This window comes from Pogona vitticeps, chromosome 2 (genome assembly GCF_051106095.1).
Source record: "Pogona vitticeps strain Pit_001003342236 chromosome 2, PviZW2.1, whole genome shotgun sequence".
Classification (NCBI taxonomy): Eukaryota; Metazoa; Chordata; class Lepidosauria; order Squamata; family Agamidae; genus Pogona; species Pogona vitticeps.
In genome coordinates, this window is record NC_135784.1 from 242,875,309 (window position 1) to 242,894,621 (window position 19,313).

A 19,313-nucleotide genomic window follows, 5' to 3' on the forward strand; every position below is an offset into this window, starting at 1 on the left:
TATTTGTAATTTCACATCAACAACAGTTAAATTAGGTCCTTTAGTTTCTTTGAGACTTTGCCCGGAAGGCAGTACAGCCATAGCTGCTTGTAACCACAGTTGAAAGATCACAATCTGACCATACAAGCCCTTCCTGAAGCCTTCTCTGCTTTGATGTGGACTCCCATCTTCATGGTGAATGGTGATGCAGTGACAACCATGAACCTCTGTGAAGGAAGCTAAAGGGCAAGGATGTTGGCAAATCCTGAGGCCCAAATCTGAGCCCTGAGACCAAGTTGCAAATTGTTTGCCCCAACCCCCTCAGGTTTGGTACTCAGGACTTGATACTAAAGACTTGGGCCTCCCACTGCACCCCCCAGCTGCCTGTTGCTGCCTCCGTTTGGCTGCTCCTTCCCCCCCCATGCAGGCAGGCCTTCTGAAACTGGAGGATGGCAAAGGATCTTTCACTGTGACATTCTAGCCTGCCATACTCTGAAGGCAGGTCCTCCAACCCACCATTTCCTGCAAGTCACCATGGTGAAGCTCTGTGGCAGGCGGGTCAGAGGACCTGCCCTCCGACTTTGGCAGGCGAGAGTGGCAGTGTGAAAGGCCCTCAGACACAATGCCTTTGAAGATGGCGGCAGCCACAGCAGGAGCAGATAGGCCAACAGGGGGAGGGAAGCATAGGCACTTGACAACATGACTTGGACAAATGAGTCTTGAGTTTCAAGTCACCCCAGAAACCACCAAGTTGAATCCATGTCAAGTCACAGGTGTGACTTAAGTCTGACTCGACTGAGTTGCAAGTCCTGAGTCCCCATCCTTGCTAAGTAGAGTCATGTGCAACAAAGAAACGTCATTCCTGATCCATTAGCCATGGTTAATAGCTGGGTAAACAATTCATCGGCAGAAGAGTCAAGTTGTACATTTAACTAACGTTTCTAATTATTCCCCTAGCCAGACAAATATTATTCATGGTGTGGTTGTGTGGGATTAAACAACAAAACAGGAGTAAGAATTTAAAATGGACGCTTCTGTGCCAAAGAGACAGACCTATGAAAGGAAAGCAGGCCTTTTTTTAGTGAGGAGAATTAGAAATCAAAACTGGTTTGTTTGTATGTGTTCCTTGTCATCTACAGTTACTCACAACTCCTTATAAGAACTACAAAAGGGAGGAAGCCATCCACAAAAGACAAAGGAAATAGTGTACAAAAATCATTATCCTTAGCTAAGGAACAAGCACAGTTTATCAAGTAACACTACAAACTGAATTCACGGGAAACATCCTAAACTATCATAAAAACTTGCTAATGTATATATAAAAAGGCAAACCTTCTTGAAAGGATAAAGGACTGAGTAATGGTATCACCCTAGGGAAAAATGACACACAGCAGCATTAACTGAAATACACATTCATAGGAAGGGAACATTTAAAGAAATATAGCACAAACGCAGATTTCAGATTTAATTTAAATGAAAAGAAGGCTATGAAGTCCTACATATACAGTACTGCATATGAAACAATCTGCTTGCATTACTTCTCATGCATTAACCTAGAAATCAAAACAGATTTTTATTGTCATATATTTAATTTCAGCTACTAATGGAGAGTTAGATATTTGAATGCTGCATAAAAGAAGATGCTCCTGCTTCAATAGCTCCATCTAAAATAAAGCTAAATCTAGAAACGACGGCAAGTGGAACCTAGAAAGGATTAAGAAGAACCACAAGAGGTGAAGGAAACGGCTTACCCTGAAGGAAGAAGATGAGAAAATAAAGTACATAGAGATGAATCCTGGAGAAGATCACCTTAATTACAGCAATTCTTAGGGTAGGACCCAACAAGGGTGGCCCTCCAAAAGGACATAATTAGTGCCAAGCCTGAGAAAAAGAAACACTGTTACTAAGTTAATGCAGGATTAGGAAGGAAGAACTGACATTGCAGGTAGCAGGCAAGGAGGAAAGAAACGTAGAAGCAATTTTTGATTTAAAGCAGGCAAATGGAGAGAGAGAAACAGGTTTTCTCTCTTAATCCTTTTTAAATTAGAGAGAATCAGAAGCTTTTGCTGGAAAAGTCATATTAGACTGTTAAGATGGTGAACTGTATTCTTCTCTCTAATACAGTTCTGCCTTTTTAAAATCAGCTTTATGCACTGCATTCCAATGATGCAAAAAGAAGACACAATACTTTAGTTTCAGAAACAACACTGCTTGTTGAGCATTTACTATGTTTGATTCCAGGAGCACAACCTTAAGCTAATATATCTGGATTGACTTAACACCTATAAGTCTCAGGAGATTAGTAAAAAAAATTATCTCATAGCACATTCAGACCACTAGCAAAATATTTTAGACAACCTTGCAGATAATTACTTTGGATTATCTCGCATTATCTGAAATAATTCATTTGTTTCAAATGCTCAAGCACCCCCCCCCCCAAAAAAACACCACCACACCATCCTATATAAATCTTGGCTCAACTCTACTGAAACTTTTACTGAAAAGACAAAGAAAGCAATGGGGCTCAGGAGGAGACCGAGGGAAGAAAACAGACCATCTACAAAGACTGAAAACTTGTGGAAGTATGAAAATGCTTTTAATTATCATTATCCACAATTTAAAAAAAAAAAGAGCAACAAGTTCTCTGTGGCACAAATTGACTTTTTTAAAAAAGAAGATTCTAGATATGGTTAATAAACAATACTTGATTTCTCTTAAGCTCAGGTTTCCATGTGGTCATTTGAATTAAAGAAACTTGTAAAATCCTGTTTCACTGTAGGCAATCCCAATACCTGCCTAATTTATTAAGTTCCACCAACTTCAAGGTATATTCTTCTCTGGATTAGTTTCTCATTGTCCTTCAAGTGCTATGATTTTATGTTTATTTTTAAAAACAAAACTTGTGAGATTAGCCTTAGGTATTTCTCTCCTGACACACTGTGTAAACGTGTATAACTTATAACTATACCTGTATATACTGTACATAAATTGTTGTTGTCTGTTAGATGTATCCTGAAAAAACCGCAACAACAAACCAATAATTTGCATGCAGCACATTCATGAAATCACAAACCATGTATTTTCCTTTTTGAAAGAAGATACCAAGCTATCAGAAAGCTAATCCAAGCGCTAATGCATATTATTGTAAAAATATTCTTTTAATTTTTTTGTGATTGTGATTGAAAACTTTAACATTCTTTTGACAAACATACACAAACTTTCAATTGTGTAGTGCTGTAGCCATGGAGAAATATAAAAAGTACGAGAGTCTAATGTTAAAAACAACAACAACAAAAACTTCTGTGCAGAAAAAATGTTACACAATGCTGATAATTAGAACAGTCATATTGACTAGAAAGTCAGTGTAACAGTTTAACTGTTCTTGTTTCATATTTCTTACAATTCTGCTGAAGATTTTTAACACATTGTCTACAAACTTGTGTAAATGTTCAAAGACATGCAGCAGAGACAGAGCACAAGACTTTTATAATCATCAAAATGACTTAGGCTGCAGTAACAAAGCACTGAGTAACCCAAAATATTTCTACATTAAATACAAATATGGACATGCCACTCATTTCTGAATTTATTTTCCTTACTCAATGTTTCAACAAGATGGAAAAAATGAAAACACTTCCATATTACAGGCCAAGTCACAGCAGCAGAAGTCAAAACTGTAATTTAGAAAATTAACTATATATTTGTGTTTCAAAAAGCAATCATGAACTAATTGCAAATAGGTGAAACACACAAATCACCTCATACTGTTAAATATCAAAGTAATTTTGGCACCTTGAAGCAGTAACTGCTTGTTTAAGTCAGGGATAAGAAGCAACAAACATTACATATTTTCAACTGAATGAATCTTGAACTTTATTTTTGTATTCTGATTGCTGCAAACATGTGTTTCAGCAGGCACTCTCCTAGAAGACACTTTGCTTTAATTAACTGTGTAAGAGAAGGTGGGCTCCATTGTTTTTCATATGAAATATCATTTTCCAAAAAGTAACAATATTCTCCCATTTGGTCAAAAGCCCTTAGTTGAGTAATTCAATTGACTAAATGTTCCAATTATTTAAAAATAAAATAAAACTAAGTTATATATATACAGAAAGAGTATTCCACAGCTATAATCAGTATCATAACACAGCAGCTGGAACTGCCACTCTGCCCAAGATAGGAACGCACATGGTTACATCTGTACACCTGCCTCCGACCTTTCTTGATATGTAACATAACTGAACAAAGCACTGATGTGGGTAAGATTTATTGGTGTAAACGGGATAGAGTTAAGGAAAAAATGTTTATGCTTATGAACAGAAGTGCATGACAGATCTCAATAGTGTGGTTCTTTGAACAAAAATTCTGTTCATGCTACACCTAAATTTTGTCAGATATACAGTGGATATAAAAAATTTACACACACCCTGTTAAAATGTCAAGTGTCTGTGATGTAAAAAATGAGACAAAGATAAATCATTTCATAAATTTTTCCACCTTAATGAGACCTATGCACTGTACAACTCAGTTGAACAACAAACTGAAATCTTTTAGGTGGAGGGAAGTAAAAAAATAAAAAGCTGAAATAATATGGTTGCATCTATGTGCACATAACTGGGGATTCAGCAGTAAACAATCACATTCAAACTCATGTTAAGTAGGAGTCAGTACACCCTGCCATCATTCAAAGTGCCTCTGAGGTACTCCAAATAAAGATCAGCTGGGCTAGTAGGTTTTTACTGACATTTTCTTAGTCACATCCTACAGCAGAAGCCATGGTCCGCAGAGAGCTTCCAAAGCATCAGAGGGATCTCATTGTTAAAAGGTATCAGTCAGGAGAAGGGTACAAAAGAATTTCCAAGGCATTAGATATACCATGGAACACAGTGAAGGCAGTCATCAAGTGGAGAAATTACGGCACAACAGTGACATTACCAAGAATTGGATATCCCTGCAAAAGTGATGAAAAGACTCCAAGAAAACTGGTCAGGGAGGCTGCCAAGAGGCCTACAGCAACATTAAAGGAGCTGCATGAATATCTGGCAAGTACTGGCTGCGTGGTACATGTGACAACAATCTCCCATATTCTTCATAATATCTGGACTATGGGGTAGAGTGGCCTTTTCTTATGAAGAAAAACATCCTTTTCTTACGAAGAAAAAAATCCAAGCCTCGCTAAATTTTGCAAAAACACATCTGAAGTATCCCAAAAGCAGTGAGAAAGTGTTATGATCTGATGAAACCAAGGTTGAACTTTTTGGCCCTAGTTCCAAAAGATTTGTTTGGTGCAAAACCAACACTGCACATCACCAAAAGAACACCATATCCACAGTGAAGCGTGGTGGTGGCAGCATCACGCTTTGGGGCTGTTTTTCTTCAGCTGGGACAGGGACCTTAGTCAAGGTAGAGGGAATTATGAACAGTTCCAAATACCAGCCAAGATTGGCACAAAACCTTCAGGCTTCTGCTAAAAAGCTGAACATGTGGAACTTCATCTTTCAGCATGACGATGACCCAAAGCATACATCCAAATCAACAAAGGAATGTCTTCACCAGAAGAAGATTAACGTTTTGGAATGGCCCAGCCAGAGCCCAGACCTGAATCTGATTGAATATCTGTGGGGTGATCTGAAGAAGGCTGTGCACAGGAGATGCCCTTGCAATCTGACAGATTTGGAGCATTTTTGCAAAGAAGAGTGGACAAATATTGCCAAGTCAAGATGCCGATAGACTCATACCCCAAAAGGCTGAGTGAGTGTTGTAATAAAATCAAAATGTGTTTCAACAAAGTATTAGTTTAAGGGTGTGCACACAGATGCAACCATATTATTTCAGTTTTTTTAATTTTTACTTCACTCCACCTAAAATATTTCAGTTTGTTGTTCAACTGAGTTGTAGTTTATAGATCTCATTAAAGGTGGAAAAAGTTCTGAAATGATTTATCTTTGTCTCATTTTTTAACATCACAGACACTTGACATTTTAACAGTGGTGTGCAAACTTTTCATATCCACTTTAGACTGAAATAGAAGCAAAGCCTACCACATGATTTCCAACCAACACACAAAGCGTCTGGCCTATATATTTTAATGCATGTGAGAAATGATCTAGTCTCTCTTTCTGAGCTTTCTGAAACAGCACTTTTTCTAAAACAAATACACAAATGTAAAAATATCATACACAAAGCATGTTGCGTATGAAACGGTTAAGCCATAATTCAAAACTCAAGATAGGTTATGAATGGTCCTTGGCTCTCCGTGAGGAATGAAAAAAATATATAATAAAATAAGTTAACAAATGCCTCTTACTGACTGGGGTGAAGGGCACCCCTCATTTCACTCCATAACCCACCCTTGCTATTAATATGAGCTGTGCGCAGCAAAGCAGCAAACCTGGCCATATCATAAGGCCACTATTGTTTAGAAAACTAGTTTTCAAGTATTCATCTGCTAAAACAGCTAAACACATTGTAAGAGATTCTGAAATACATGGAAGGCAGGGGTACTGTGCCAATTACTCTACATAAAATAAGTGAAAATGCATCAGGCACTCCCTCACAGTAATAGAAGAGGGACAGTGACATAGCAAGTAGACCACTAGACACATATCATGCTACATTTCCCTCTTACTAGATATCTGTAGGTGCTTGATGAAAATATACATTTAATCTACAATTATGACTGACTCACTAACTGCAAATTAAAATAGGACTGCATTCAAAAATGTGCTCACTTGAAGGATAACACCACCGAAACCAACCAGACTAGTTATAAAGATTTTTAATGTGAGAAATTCAGTTATGACATCCTCTTACTTCTTTTGCTAGGCAAAAACGAAGATATTGAAGAAGAGGAAATTCTGTCTTTCATTAGCAGCTGGACTCAATGACCCCACAGGGTCTATTCCAGCACTGTAGTTCTAAGAGGAAAACAACAATGCTATCCTAATTGTGTCTTATAGTCAACAATTACTGCAGTTTTCCTCCACTTTAACTGCCATCACTCCATTCTAAGGAATGCTGGAATCTGTAGTTTGGTGAAACAATTAGAATTCTGTAGTTTGGGAAAGGGCACTACAGCTCTTCAACACGGAATTCCAGCTACCTCAACAAAGAACAAACACCAGACTCCCATGGGGGTGGGGCTGCTAAACGGGAATCAACCGGCATAACTGTGTAGATACATAAAATCCAAAGAGCCCCGGGGTTACAAGAAACAGCCTGGTTCTTAAAAGAGACTGGTGGGATGTAGATCCAATGGTATACACAAAAGAAAAAAAGATACTCTTCCTTCCCATCATGAACCACTTCAAACAAATACAGTAACTAAAGAATGAGAAGTATCTTTAGCAAATCTCTGCAATGCAGCAGTGGTAACATACCTCCTCAAAGGTGAGGTTCCCCACCCCATTACTATTTTATTACCGATGTACCACCTCAACAGGACCTATTTCATGTCTACAAAAAGCTCTGCGGCTTAAAAAAATTTGGAGTTTCAATATGCAGACCATTCTGAAGGAAGGGAAATGAGCTTATTGATAAATCTGGGGAAAAGCTTTAAAACACAAACATGTTGCTTATGATAAGTTCATGGCCAGGACACCTACATTGCAAAGCATTGACCATTAAATATAATTCCAACACAGAGAGAAAACTACAATTTAAAATTTTACATTAAAATACTTACATAGTAAGCATAATACTTACACAATAACAGCCTATGAGGAAGGCTGCATTGGCTTGCTTTTTCTGATCAAAGCCAGAATAATGAACAATCTTCTTCCTTAACATGGTAAAGGACTGTATCAAAAAAAATGAACAAAATTATAAACTGGTTTCTTTGATTTTGAAAGATTGTGTTAGCTAATGAACCAAAATAGTTCCAGTCGGAGAAGATAAGCAATATAAATGTAAATACTGTATTCGAGACTGAACGCAATATGGCTTCATTATCAACACCACCTCCAAGAAAGAATGATGCTAGACCCCAATATGCTTAATCAAGAAGCAGCAATTCAAACACAAAGAATTAAATGACCTTGATGAACCTATGCCTACAGCAAACTCTTAGACTGGCATTCTATTTCTAGAAAATCTGTGCATGGACAGGCAATTATACTGTGGATTTTTTTCCTTCAAGCAGGTCCCCTGGCATGTAATCGCCAGCACAAATCATTGCGCGACCAATTTCACAGCCAGTCTGGACATGAGAAGAACAGCTTAGCCAGGGCAGTGTGAGGGGGGAACACTTAAGTAATTACCTTGCCCCTTCATGCTCGCGTAGGGGACTTCTGGCTCCTAATTCAATGAAAGCATTTAAAAGCCTATAGTATGCCTAGATATTTAGATCTGGCACAGAAGGCCTATGAAGGCATAATACTGTTATATGAGGAAAAACTTCCTCAGCGTTGTAGTTTTGAAATTGTCCTTAGTAAAATTCAACCATGTTCTAGGTGGTGAAACTCTTTTCCTATCTCAGAGAATCACTAATTATTTATTGTAGAGAAGGCAAGTGGACATGCACAGTCATAATATAAATTACATATACTCTTGAAGAGATGTGTCTTCAAAACACTTAGCTGTGCTATAGTGTGCTTCTTTACCTACTGAAAAATAAATACCACAAGATAACAGAGTTTTGAAGACTAATTTGAGTACAAGAACCCAAAAATCTTGCCACAAATCACTCCTAGTACAGTATACTCTTTTAAATCACAAACATACCATTCATTAGTTTTATAAGAAGCAAGGATTTCAGTTTTGGGACTATGACTAAATGTTGCGTGACATATTTCAATCTTCACTTCTGAACAGAAGTTTCAAGATTAAATGAAAACACCTTTGTAATTTCCATATTACCACTACACAAACATCTACCTTAAAGGGCCTTTGCATTTCCTCTAATATTAAGTGACTTTCACTAAATATTTTGAAAATGTATCAAAAGGGCAGGAAGATAGTCTTGAGAGAGTTGTTGCTATACACCATGCTGAAACTGACATGTATCCTAGCTCTACAAAACTGACACAATAGTGACTATACAATAGTATTCTTGTAAATACTTTAAAGACAACTAGTTAGTTAACCACAATCATTTAGTGGCTACACCTGACCTGTTATGGTGAAAAATTATGAAAATAAATTGCAAACTTTTGGGAACTACTGTACCAACATTTATTACATAGCTAAGGATAAAAAACAAGTAATTCAGAATATATTTTCAAAGAATCTGGGAGGAACGAATCTAATTTTCCTGCCATTAGTACTGTGTTCATGTAACACAATACTTTTTCAAAATGCCACTGGAACCAAGTTTACTTGTAGTGCAAAAATTTAATACGTTCAACTTCAGAAGTATAAGTAATAATCACTGCTCATAACATTTTTTTAAAAAAGAAGCCTAAAAACATAATAAACTATCTGCTTCAAATATAAATCTCTTTGGACATTGGCAGGTTAACAAATGAGAAATTCCTGAGGAACGGAGCTCTACTCCAAAGAGTATTTCCTAATGTCTTTCTTCTGTTTACGGATCATCAAGACTTAAGTTTCATGGTTGTGAGCTTCTTGGCTTTTCTTCCTTTAACCATTAACTACAGAGTGTATACCCAGTTATTGGTACTTTAAAATAAAGGCAAGCAAGTTGTACCACAGTATTCTTTCCCACTCTTCTGGTAAATAAACAGAAACCATGTTCACTGAACTATTAAAATGAACATTAATCTAGTTCACATACACACATCGGGCTAAGACTATTCATATCATGCAAAATTTTATATAGGAACATAGTCCAGAATAACTACGTCTAAATTTACATAACCATTTTACCTTTAATTTTTTATTGAGCTTGCAACAATATCGGTAAATCATTGCCAAATTGAGTGGGCCAAAATCTGCATAGAAGCTGGGGAGGAAGAAGGAAGAGAAAGAAAAAGAAGGGTGGGGAAAAAAGAAAGAAAAGATTAAATCAAAAAATCTCTAATGAAATGGCTGTTTAAAGAACCATTCTTCTCCTAGCTCTGTTTGCATTACAATACGTAGACTGCTGCAGGTGGCATATTGTTCTGTCAATTCCCTTCAGGCTAACGGTGGACACACCTCCACAAACTGTTCTTCTGCCTGTAATTATGGAAAGTTTCCACATTCTATAATTATGGGTAGAAGAACAGTTATTAAAGCCTTACACATATTGGCCAGTATCTTTTTAAGTTTGCAGTATCTTATACACTGAAATATTAATAACCACTTTTAGAACCCAGAATAAAATACTCTGCAGGCACTTTTAGAAAACACAATTGGAAAAATAACACAGAAATTAAAAGTTCTTCAAAACATTGCTGTGCCCCTTCTGAAGCAGCAAATTGCAGTAATAATCAAGTAATTCACATAATAGGGAGCTGTAAATAATAAATAGGTTAGATCACAGGCGGTGGAGAACCTTTTGGTGCACTGGCCTTGAGCTAAAGCATCAGGATCAAATATCAGGAGTGGATGAGGTTGTTGCTCAAAGTGGAATGCCCTTCCCTTGGAGGCTGAAGAGGGGAATTCAGTAAAGATATGCCTGTTGTATCTTTGTAGGAATTCTACACTCTGGACTTGCCTCCCTTCCATAAGGAGAAGTATCCAAAACAGAGAGGACTCATGTGGAAAAGGAACTGTAGGGACATTCCAATGGCATGAATCATCACACTCCTGCTCACTCCTCAAGAGTTCTGTTCAGACATAATGGGACGTGGCTAACTCAAGCAGGTAATGCCAGGAACAAGTATTATCCTTCCATTATGGCAAGATACGCTCCCATACTAGCACCACATGTAGGCTGCTAAACCACAAGTTCTTATTAATAAAGCAGGATCCAGAGGAAAAGGAGCAAAGTTATTATTTTGTAACAGCGCCCTGGCTTTCAGCTTTCCCTGAAAAAAGGCAAATACAAAACAGATTTTACGATTAGTGGATTTTTTAAAACTCCAAATGCCAAAGACAACAGAAACAGGGAACTATGCCTTTGCCATTGTGAAATATATTGGAGGAAATGTATAAGAAACCTCTCCTATATGCAGTTCCCTACGTGCAAAGAAAGAGGTTCTTTCAAACAGCAAACTTAAGCCACAATCCTCAGGTACTGGGGTCTAGTGCAGCCCAGCTGGGTAGCATCATCTACCCTAGTAGTTGACTGAAAATTCTGCTCATCTCATATCTATGTAGATCTGCATGAAATAAAAAGAAAAGCAAGCATTTTCAATACCACAGAGAAAAACGAAATCCCCAAGGAATTGTCACTGATTTCCTTCACTAAGAGTGAACCCCAATCCCTTTTGTGATTTGAGAATCTGAACATCACCACCAAGTGACTGCAGAGGAGCAGGCTGGAATTTCACTGGTAGTGTTTTGATACGCTTTCCTGTACTTTCAGAGGCCATTCAACAGGAATCTTTAGAATATATTGTAGGTCAAGAAGAAACTGAGAAACCTGCATATTATGATGACAGACTGCCAAATTTAAATCTGTTTGGACTCTGTATTCCAACTAGGTTTCCAAGTAAACTGGCAACATTTTTATTTTATTTTTAAAGGATGCAGGACAGGAGCCAACCGTGTTTCTTCACTGGTTCTTGCTGTTGCTGTTCCGTCAGAATCAACAACCACCTTCCTCTGCCTGTAGCCAAGCCTCCCCAGTGAACTCTAAAAATCTGCTTTGGAGGACTGGGAAATCCTCTGCAGTGAGGTTTTAGTGCCAGTAAAATCCAGTAGTATGGGGGAGCAACAAAAGGTTTTAAATCTGATAATAATCATTAGATCTTGACCCCAGTAAGTTCCTCTAATAAGTTTTTTTTTTAAACTGTTGAAGTAAACTTGAAGTTTTAAGAACCAGATATTCTGGGTAGTATAGGGATGAGAAACGTGTTGCCCTCCAGATGTTGTGGGGCTGATCATTGACTCCTACTGCCTTTGGCTAATGGGAACTGGAATGTAACAACACCTGCAGGGCTACATGTTTCTCACTCTTGAAGCATTAACTTTACAGTGAGAAAAATATGATGTACAATTTCCAATTTTATATGGAAATATGTCTCCTAATAACATACACAAGAACTGCATATATAGCTTCTTCCAATTATGCTTTCCCCACTTTCTTTTTAACTTTTTTCTTGTCCCTACTCTGCAACTGTTAAAGTTTTGACCACTTGTTACAAAATGAGATGGTCCTGGACTTCTTCCTGGTTGAAGAGAAATACTCTGGGCTGAATCCAATGATCCAGAGACGGCATTGGTCGCCCTGTGTGATGACCTGTTGAGGGAGGCCGACAGAGGCAAAATGTCTCTGCTGGTCCTCCTCAATATCTGAGCGGCCTTCGATACCATTGACCACGGTATCCTCCTGGGGAGGCTCACCGAGTTGGGAATAGGTGGCCGGGCATTTGCCTGGCTCCGTTCCTTCTTGGAGGACCGTCCCCAGAGAGTACAGCTTGGGGAGAATGTCTCGGCCCCGTGGAGTCTCAATTGTGGGGTTCCACAGGGGTCGATCATCTCCCCAATGCTGTTTAACATCTATATGAGGCCGCTGGGGGGGGTCATCAGGGGGTGTGGAGCCCTGTGCCATCAATATGCGGATGACACACAGCTCTACATCTTCTTTTCTCCAACTACAGGAGATGCCGTTCTGTCCCTTCAGCGCTGCCTGGAGACCGTTCGGGAATGGATGCAGGAGAATGGGCTGAGGCTGAACCCGGACAAGACGGAGGTACTGAGGGTGGGCGCTCCCACAGTTGGGGATTTGGGAAACTCCCTCATTTTTGGGGGAGTGACCCTGCCTGCCAGGGATGGGGTTCGCAGCTTGGGGATTCATCTGGACCCGGCGCTCACTATGGAAACCCAGGTGGCGTCCCTGGTCCGCACCGCATTTTTCCATCTTCGGCGGATAGCCCAGCTGTGACCCTACCTTGATGTGGGGGCTCTCAACACTTTGGTACATGCGCTTGTAATCTCAAGATTAGACCACTGCAATGCACTCTACGTGGGGCTACCTTTGAGGCTGCTGCAGAAACTACAGGTGGTGCAGAATGCTGCGGTCAGATTACTCAGTGGAGTGAGAAGATACCAACATATCTCGCCCACTCTGGCCGCATTGCATTGGCTGCCCATCCGATTCCGCATCGACTACAAAGTGTTGATGCTTACTTACAAAGCCCTAAACGGTTTAGGACCTCAATATTTGGTGGAACGCCTTCTCCCACCTAGATCTACCCGTGTCACCCGTGCAAGCCAGGAAGTGAGGCTGAGGAGCCTGACGCCGAGAGAGGCCCGGAAGGAAAAGACCAGAAATCGGGCCTTCTCGGCGGTGGCTCCTGGCCTCTGGAACAACTTACCTCCTGAGATTCGCGCGGCTCCCTCGCTGGGCATTTTTAAGAAACAATTGAAAACACTGATGTATAGGCAGGCTTTCCCAACAGATAATCCCTGACGATTTTTCTTTTATATTCTTTGATTTCCATTTTTGTCTATTTGTAATGTTTTTAATAATTTTATTGTTGCTCCAATTGTAAGCCGCCTAGAGTGGTCTAGTATGACCAGATAGGCGGGATAGAAATAAAATAAATAAAATAAAATAAATAAATAAATGCACTAGTGGACTTCTGCCTGTTTCCTTCTCATCTTCCCCCTACAGCCCATACACCCTTCTAAAATCTGCTCTGGGGGATCCCACCAGCCCTAAAAAGTAAATTTGCAAGAGGCAAAAATGAGGATCATGCAGCTCTCCAAATGTTGCTGAACTGCAAATCCCAGAAGCTCTTATCACAGGCTACATGGGTATGGCTAATGTGAGCTGGAGCTCATGATCATCCAGAAAGTAACATGTTCTGTTCTCTGGCAAATGGCTTCTTTTCCTATTCCACTAGTGGAAACTTTTTCTGGTCATGGAAGGCCTCAACTGAATTCCATTCAATGACAGATGCAAAGATATAGTTCTGGCCTGTTCTGGAAACTTTTCAACGTGGATAAATTCTGTTTCTGTCCTGTAACAATAAAACTAGTCAATGAAGCCGAATAGTGGCAGATTCAAGACAGACAAAAGAAGGACTTCTTCACACAATCAATTGAAAACCATGGAAGAATTCCCTGCCACAAGCTATGATGATGATCACTAACTTAGACAGTTGTTAAGAGAGAGTCAGGGAGAGAGAGAGAGAAGTAACATCCATGGAAAATAACATTTTCATTGATTTTTAGTCACAATAGCTATCTGCCACTTCCATGTTCCAAAGTAGCACATATCTCAGTACCAGTCCCTGAGGAACATGAGCTGAAGAAGGCTTTCCTCTTCATGTCTTGCTTGTGGGCTTCCCAGAAACATTTGTTTGGCACTGTGGGAAACTGATTGCTGGCCCAATAAGGCTTTTTGGCTAACCCAGGAGGGCATTTGATGTTTATCTATCTACTCTGAGAGTATCTTCCTTAATCAGGGTTAATATGCATCCTATCTCAAAATTCCCATTATATCTCTACCCTTGCTGCTGATCATATTATTTTATTTCACTTGTATACTTACTTCTCATATACCAATTCATCATCTATGCAGAAATAGTGTGTGCTTGGACTACCATTCTTTGGTTTATGGAAGAGAATGGCAAAATAAAGACGATCTGAAATTGAAAACAGAGAAGACCGTCAAACTAGTACTTATAATAACTTTAGGGAATAAGTTGATACTCTAATCTGAATTAATACTGCAAGAACAAACAAATAAACAGAAAGCACCCACCCTTTCCCACCAAGAATTTCTATAGCAAGTCTTTTTTTCAGAAACTAGGGCAACAATGAAATACTAAGCTTGTACATTTGACAGCCCAAGTGTAATACTCATTTATTTACCTACGAAACTTCATTGGGTAGTCAGGCAAAGTCAATGTCTAAAGTTCACAAAGAAGCAGTCATGTTAATCTGTTGCAGCAAGAATATCACAATTGTGAAAGAGATCTTTTTTCCTAGCTTGCTCTGGGCATGTAACCAACTTACTCAGCTTTTGCAACTGGCCTTACACGACTGTGCAGCAAAGCAACAGGATTCTGGCCAAAGAGATTGTGGCAATGGTTAAGACAAACTAGTTTTATTGGGTATGAGCTGCCCTCACCTTCGGATAAATGGAGTGTGCACTGCTTTTGTTTATTCACAACAATAAAGTCAGTGACACAACTCAATTACCCTCTGATGTATTAAAAGGTCTCTACCCTACCTCAGGAATGTTCCTGATCTTCAGTCACTACTAAATTCCATTAGAGGAAAAACAAAATAGACATGCAACTGAACACATGACTGTATCTTGAAAAAGATAATCATGTGTAGGACAGGGCTTCAGAGATGCAGCCCCAGCCTCATGTGGCTTTAGAACAAGGCACATGCTCTGCAGCATCATTACTACTACCTCAAGGTCCACGTAATAGCCATAGATAACCTGCAAGTGAAAGCCTCCATGCACAGAGGTCAAAAGTGTACAGGTGCGCCTTTCAGTCTGGAACCTTACATTATCACAGTTCCAACATACTGTATATGGAAAAGCCTACCACCTGCAGAGATCTTTGTCTGTGGGCTTTCCCCGCACAGCTGTTCATACCTGATACCTGGATATTGTGGAGTCAGGTGGTCACATCCCTGCAAACAAGTTCTACAGGCAATTCCTCTCCATAGGTATTTCAAGGAGTTTGTACTCCTTGCATTACTGCTTCAGAGGGAGGTGGGGAGGGGATCTTTGTTGCTGCTCAGTCATCCAAATGTTTTTGGGCCACAGAATGTCAGACTGGTAACTCTGAAGATATAATTACTGTCTGTCTCTAATTTGTTACGAGAAGGCATGAAATAAAACTATGGAAAGATGAAAAACTATTCTGTTTTGAAGGCAAGACAGCATTTACATTTCACACCAAGATTTTTAATTTTCTTTTTAGTCACACTCTTTGTTACCAACATCCACTTAACTTGTTTTTAATAGCAACCATCCCATAGTCAACATCGCCAGTAGGTATCATGGCTTGGGATTCTGTCAGTCAAAAAACTAAAATTCTGCTAGACATGTAAATATATCAGTCCACTTGCTGGCACATAATTATGTTTCCAAAGCAATCAGCCTAACATGCAATTGTTGAGACTTGTTTATTTATTCAGGAGGAAGTCCTAATGATTTCCAATGCAATTTACTGCCAACTAAACATTTTATACCATAGCCAGGGAGCTTAATTCTTTAGTCATTTAAGGACTGCTGCCCTGTGCTATGTATTTGAAGTAGAAAACCGCAAAAGCTCCAGTGAAATCTTTAGAATTTAATTAGGTTTTAGCTATATCCTTAAGATTCATCCCTCTTCTGATCCCTTGTAATCTGTTTGGTTTTTTCCAGTCGGAAAGTAACTTTGCACCGATAGGTTGACGGTGCAAGTACGACGGTTAAAAACCCAATCTGTACGCATGCAAACAAAAGGACAACTTCAGGAGCCCAGCAGCTGACCGAATGCTGTTACATGATTAACAAACACATCAGGAAAACTTTTTTTTTTTTGGGGGGGGGGAGAAAGATTCCAAAAAGTTAAATGTTTCCGAGAGCGGCCTGTACCAAAGGGTGGGCGAAAGTGGGGGCGAGGGGGGTTGGAGAACAGAATGGCCGTTCCCCAGTCTTTGTTACACCGCCTACTTCCTGCACGGTTTTTAAACAACCCACCTGCAAGCCAGCAAAACAGCAGCCCCGGCGAGCCGCAACGAGCGCGGAACACCCGCCCCCCCCCCGCGACCGAGCAGCAGTCCCGGCGCCCCCGAGCACTTCCAGAAAACTTTTGCGCGGAAAAAGGCTGCAACTCTTAAAAGGCCCGAGTCCACCCAGCCCAGGCACACACTCTCCCCTGCCTACCCCTGAGGCGAGAGGAGCGCAAGCCTCCCGGCCCCGCCGCCCGCCCTCTCCCCAGCTAGGAGCTGAACCCCGGGCTTCCCCTCACCTTTGAGCACCTCCACGCAGAGGCGCGAGTCCTTCCCCGCGTTCATAGTTTACACACATTTAACAAGGCACGGCGGCGGCGGCGGCGGCGGCGGCGGGGGGGGGAAGAGAGCTCTTGCAAATGGCTGCGGCCGAGGCGCTCCTCCCCTCTCGCCGAAAAGTTTCGCTCCTCAACGAAAGGGGGCCACGTCTCCCTTCCCGAGGCCAGTCCCAGGAGGCAGCGTTGGCACGCGGGGTGGGCGCCGCTTCCCCGTCGCTCCCGCATTCACCGAGCGAAGCCCCGAGTCGGTGGCGAAACCCTCAGCCGCCCCTTTCGGGAGTTTGCCGGGGGAGGGGAGCGCCTCTCAGTCCCGAGCACCCAACTTCTACGGCTGGGTTGCCCCAAGCGGCGGCGGGAGAGGCGAAGCAAAAGCGGCCCGACGGAGTCCGAGCACGTCTCCTCAAGGGTTCGTCCCCCGCGCGCCGGAGGTGGCAGAGGCTAATGCTGCCGCCCCAGGCAGCCCAGCCACACACACACACGAATGGTCCGGGCAGCCCCGTTCGTCAAAGCAGGGCTCCCGAGGTCCCCGCCTGGGCGGCGGCCATTGGCTGGCTAGTCAGGGCAGGGCCACTCGCCAGCTGCTCGCCACCTCCTTCTCCGCCCTCCACATTCCAAGTGGTGAGGCGCAACACACACACACACAGTCCCTCAGGCTGGCGAGTCGCAACCCAGCCCTCGAGGAGCCGAGGGGGATAGAGGGGAAAGCTCATCCCGCTGTTGGCGAGGGCGGTCAGCGCTTGTCAGGCGCGGCTCTATTCCTCGGCGACCATGTCCCCTCTGCCTTCCTCAGAGTCCAATAGTCAGAACTCCCTCACAACCACTTCGCTGGGCAGGGACGTTTCGACTTTTCCCCGTGAGCCGGGTTGGTGCAATATGACGAATTCTAAAGGCCTTTGGAAAAGCCACACCATACAACCCAAGTGTCAGTTTTTTTTTTTTTTTGTGAACTAATGCCCTCTTCCTTATGCTCTTGACATGTCGTTCTGAGTATATTTGTGTATGGAGATATGTATGCATGAACCCGCGCACAAATGCAGAGAGGCTTATGAATACACACATTAAAAGGAAATTTAAATATAGTAAAGTCAGTAAAAATTCGCGTATTAAACATGTCAATTTGCACAATAGGATGGCACACACATTTTTGCACTGTTGAGCTGATCAACACTCCTAGCGCCATAAAGAACAATAGCTCCCCTCCCCATTCAAGACATTCAGGAGTTAATAGAACTTTGTGCTGTAACAATCAGTAACAATGATAGAAGTATCAGCAACACTGTTCCAGATCCACTTAATCTTTGCTAAGAGGCATGCATGCTACTTTATTCCACTTCTGGTGGTTGTGAAGGAAAACATGTGAAAGAAATTACAGTTCCCCCAAAACAAGGCTGCTTCTCCCCATTCCAAATTCTGCCTAAGGCTATCAAGTACCATTTTGTTCCTTTGATGGGCAGAAATATGTGAACACTTAAGGAAATAATGTACTTTTAATCATTTATAAGCTGAGAACTCTTGTCCTGCCAAGCGAGTGTTAAGAGTGTGGGTTAAGCAATAACATTTGAAAGAAGCTAACTGTAGGGCGTGGAGGTGGTGTTTCAGGGCGTTAACTTTTTATGGAATGCTCATGGCAGAAGATTTTTTAAAATCCTTTACCACTCCTATTATCATGAAAGATACCCAGTGTAGACCCTACAGCAATACATGTTGACCACAAATCAATTGCAAAGTAAGAATTGGACATCTATAAAGGAGAAATTTTTACATTTTGCAATTCATCAAGCATGAAATATTTCTTTTAACAGGCTGACGGCAATACAGTAATCATGATTTGTTCTCTCTGAAGGAATGGCAGGACAGCTTTGTAACCAACTACAAGGAGGAGCAAAACACATGTTAGGAGTCATGGCCATGTAAGCATGAGCTTACTCCTGCAGCACCAGCCAACCAGAGAAAGCAGGCAAAAGCTATACAGTACTAGCTTTGTATCTACCCTCCCTTCTACTGTTCTCAGCAGGATCAAGACTGCAGGGAAAGAACCAAGTAGGTTGAATTTCCTGGAATCAAGACAGAATTAACAAGTGAATCGTGGAGAACCTCCAGCTTGTGTATGTGATCTGGGCCACTGGGACAAGAGTCCAGTCTAGAATGCTCCACAGGCTTACTCCTGCTCCCAAGCCCCATTCCCTCACTAAGTGGTTCCTAGTTTTGGGACTCTATGTTCTTGGATTACAACTCCAATAACAAGTCTACTGGTTGGTTCCTTGAGAATTCCACTTCAACAAAATTTGGGGACCTAGGATTGGGAAGCATAGCTGTGAGCTA

At 41.1% G+C, this 19,313-nt stretch overlaps 1 protein-coding gene across 7 annotated transcripts in view; it reads right to left on the reverse strand.

Moving 5' to 3' along the window:
* Positions 1-19,313, reverse strand: part of CDC14B (cell division cycle 14B) — a 59,741-nt gene that overhangs the window by 24,845 nt on the left and 15,583 nt on the right. For 6 of the 7 annotated variants that reach the window (XR_013542078.1, XM_072992341.2, XM_072992346.2 and 3 more), the window contains exons 2-4: positions 14,525-14,618; positions 9,805-9,880; positions 7,684-7,776 (exon numbers count right to left, since the gene is read on the reverse strand). Coding sequence is in view for 6 of the 7 variants with exons in the window: in XM_072992341.2 (XP_072848442.2) it covers positions 7,684-7,776; positions 9,805-9,880; positions 14,525-14,618 (263 nt within the window). In the remaining variant the exon portion in view is untranslated. Of the gene's footprint in view, positions 1-7,683; positions 7,777-9,804; positions 9,881-14,524; positions 14,619-16,952; positions 17,141-19,313 lie in introns of those variants that run through there. The other variant, XM_020803281.3, reaches the window with a different exon arrangement.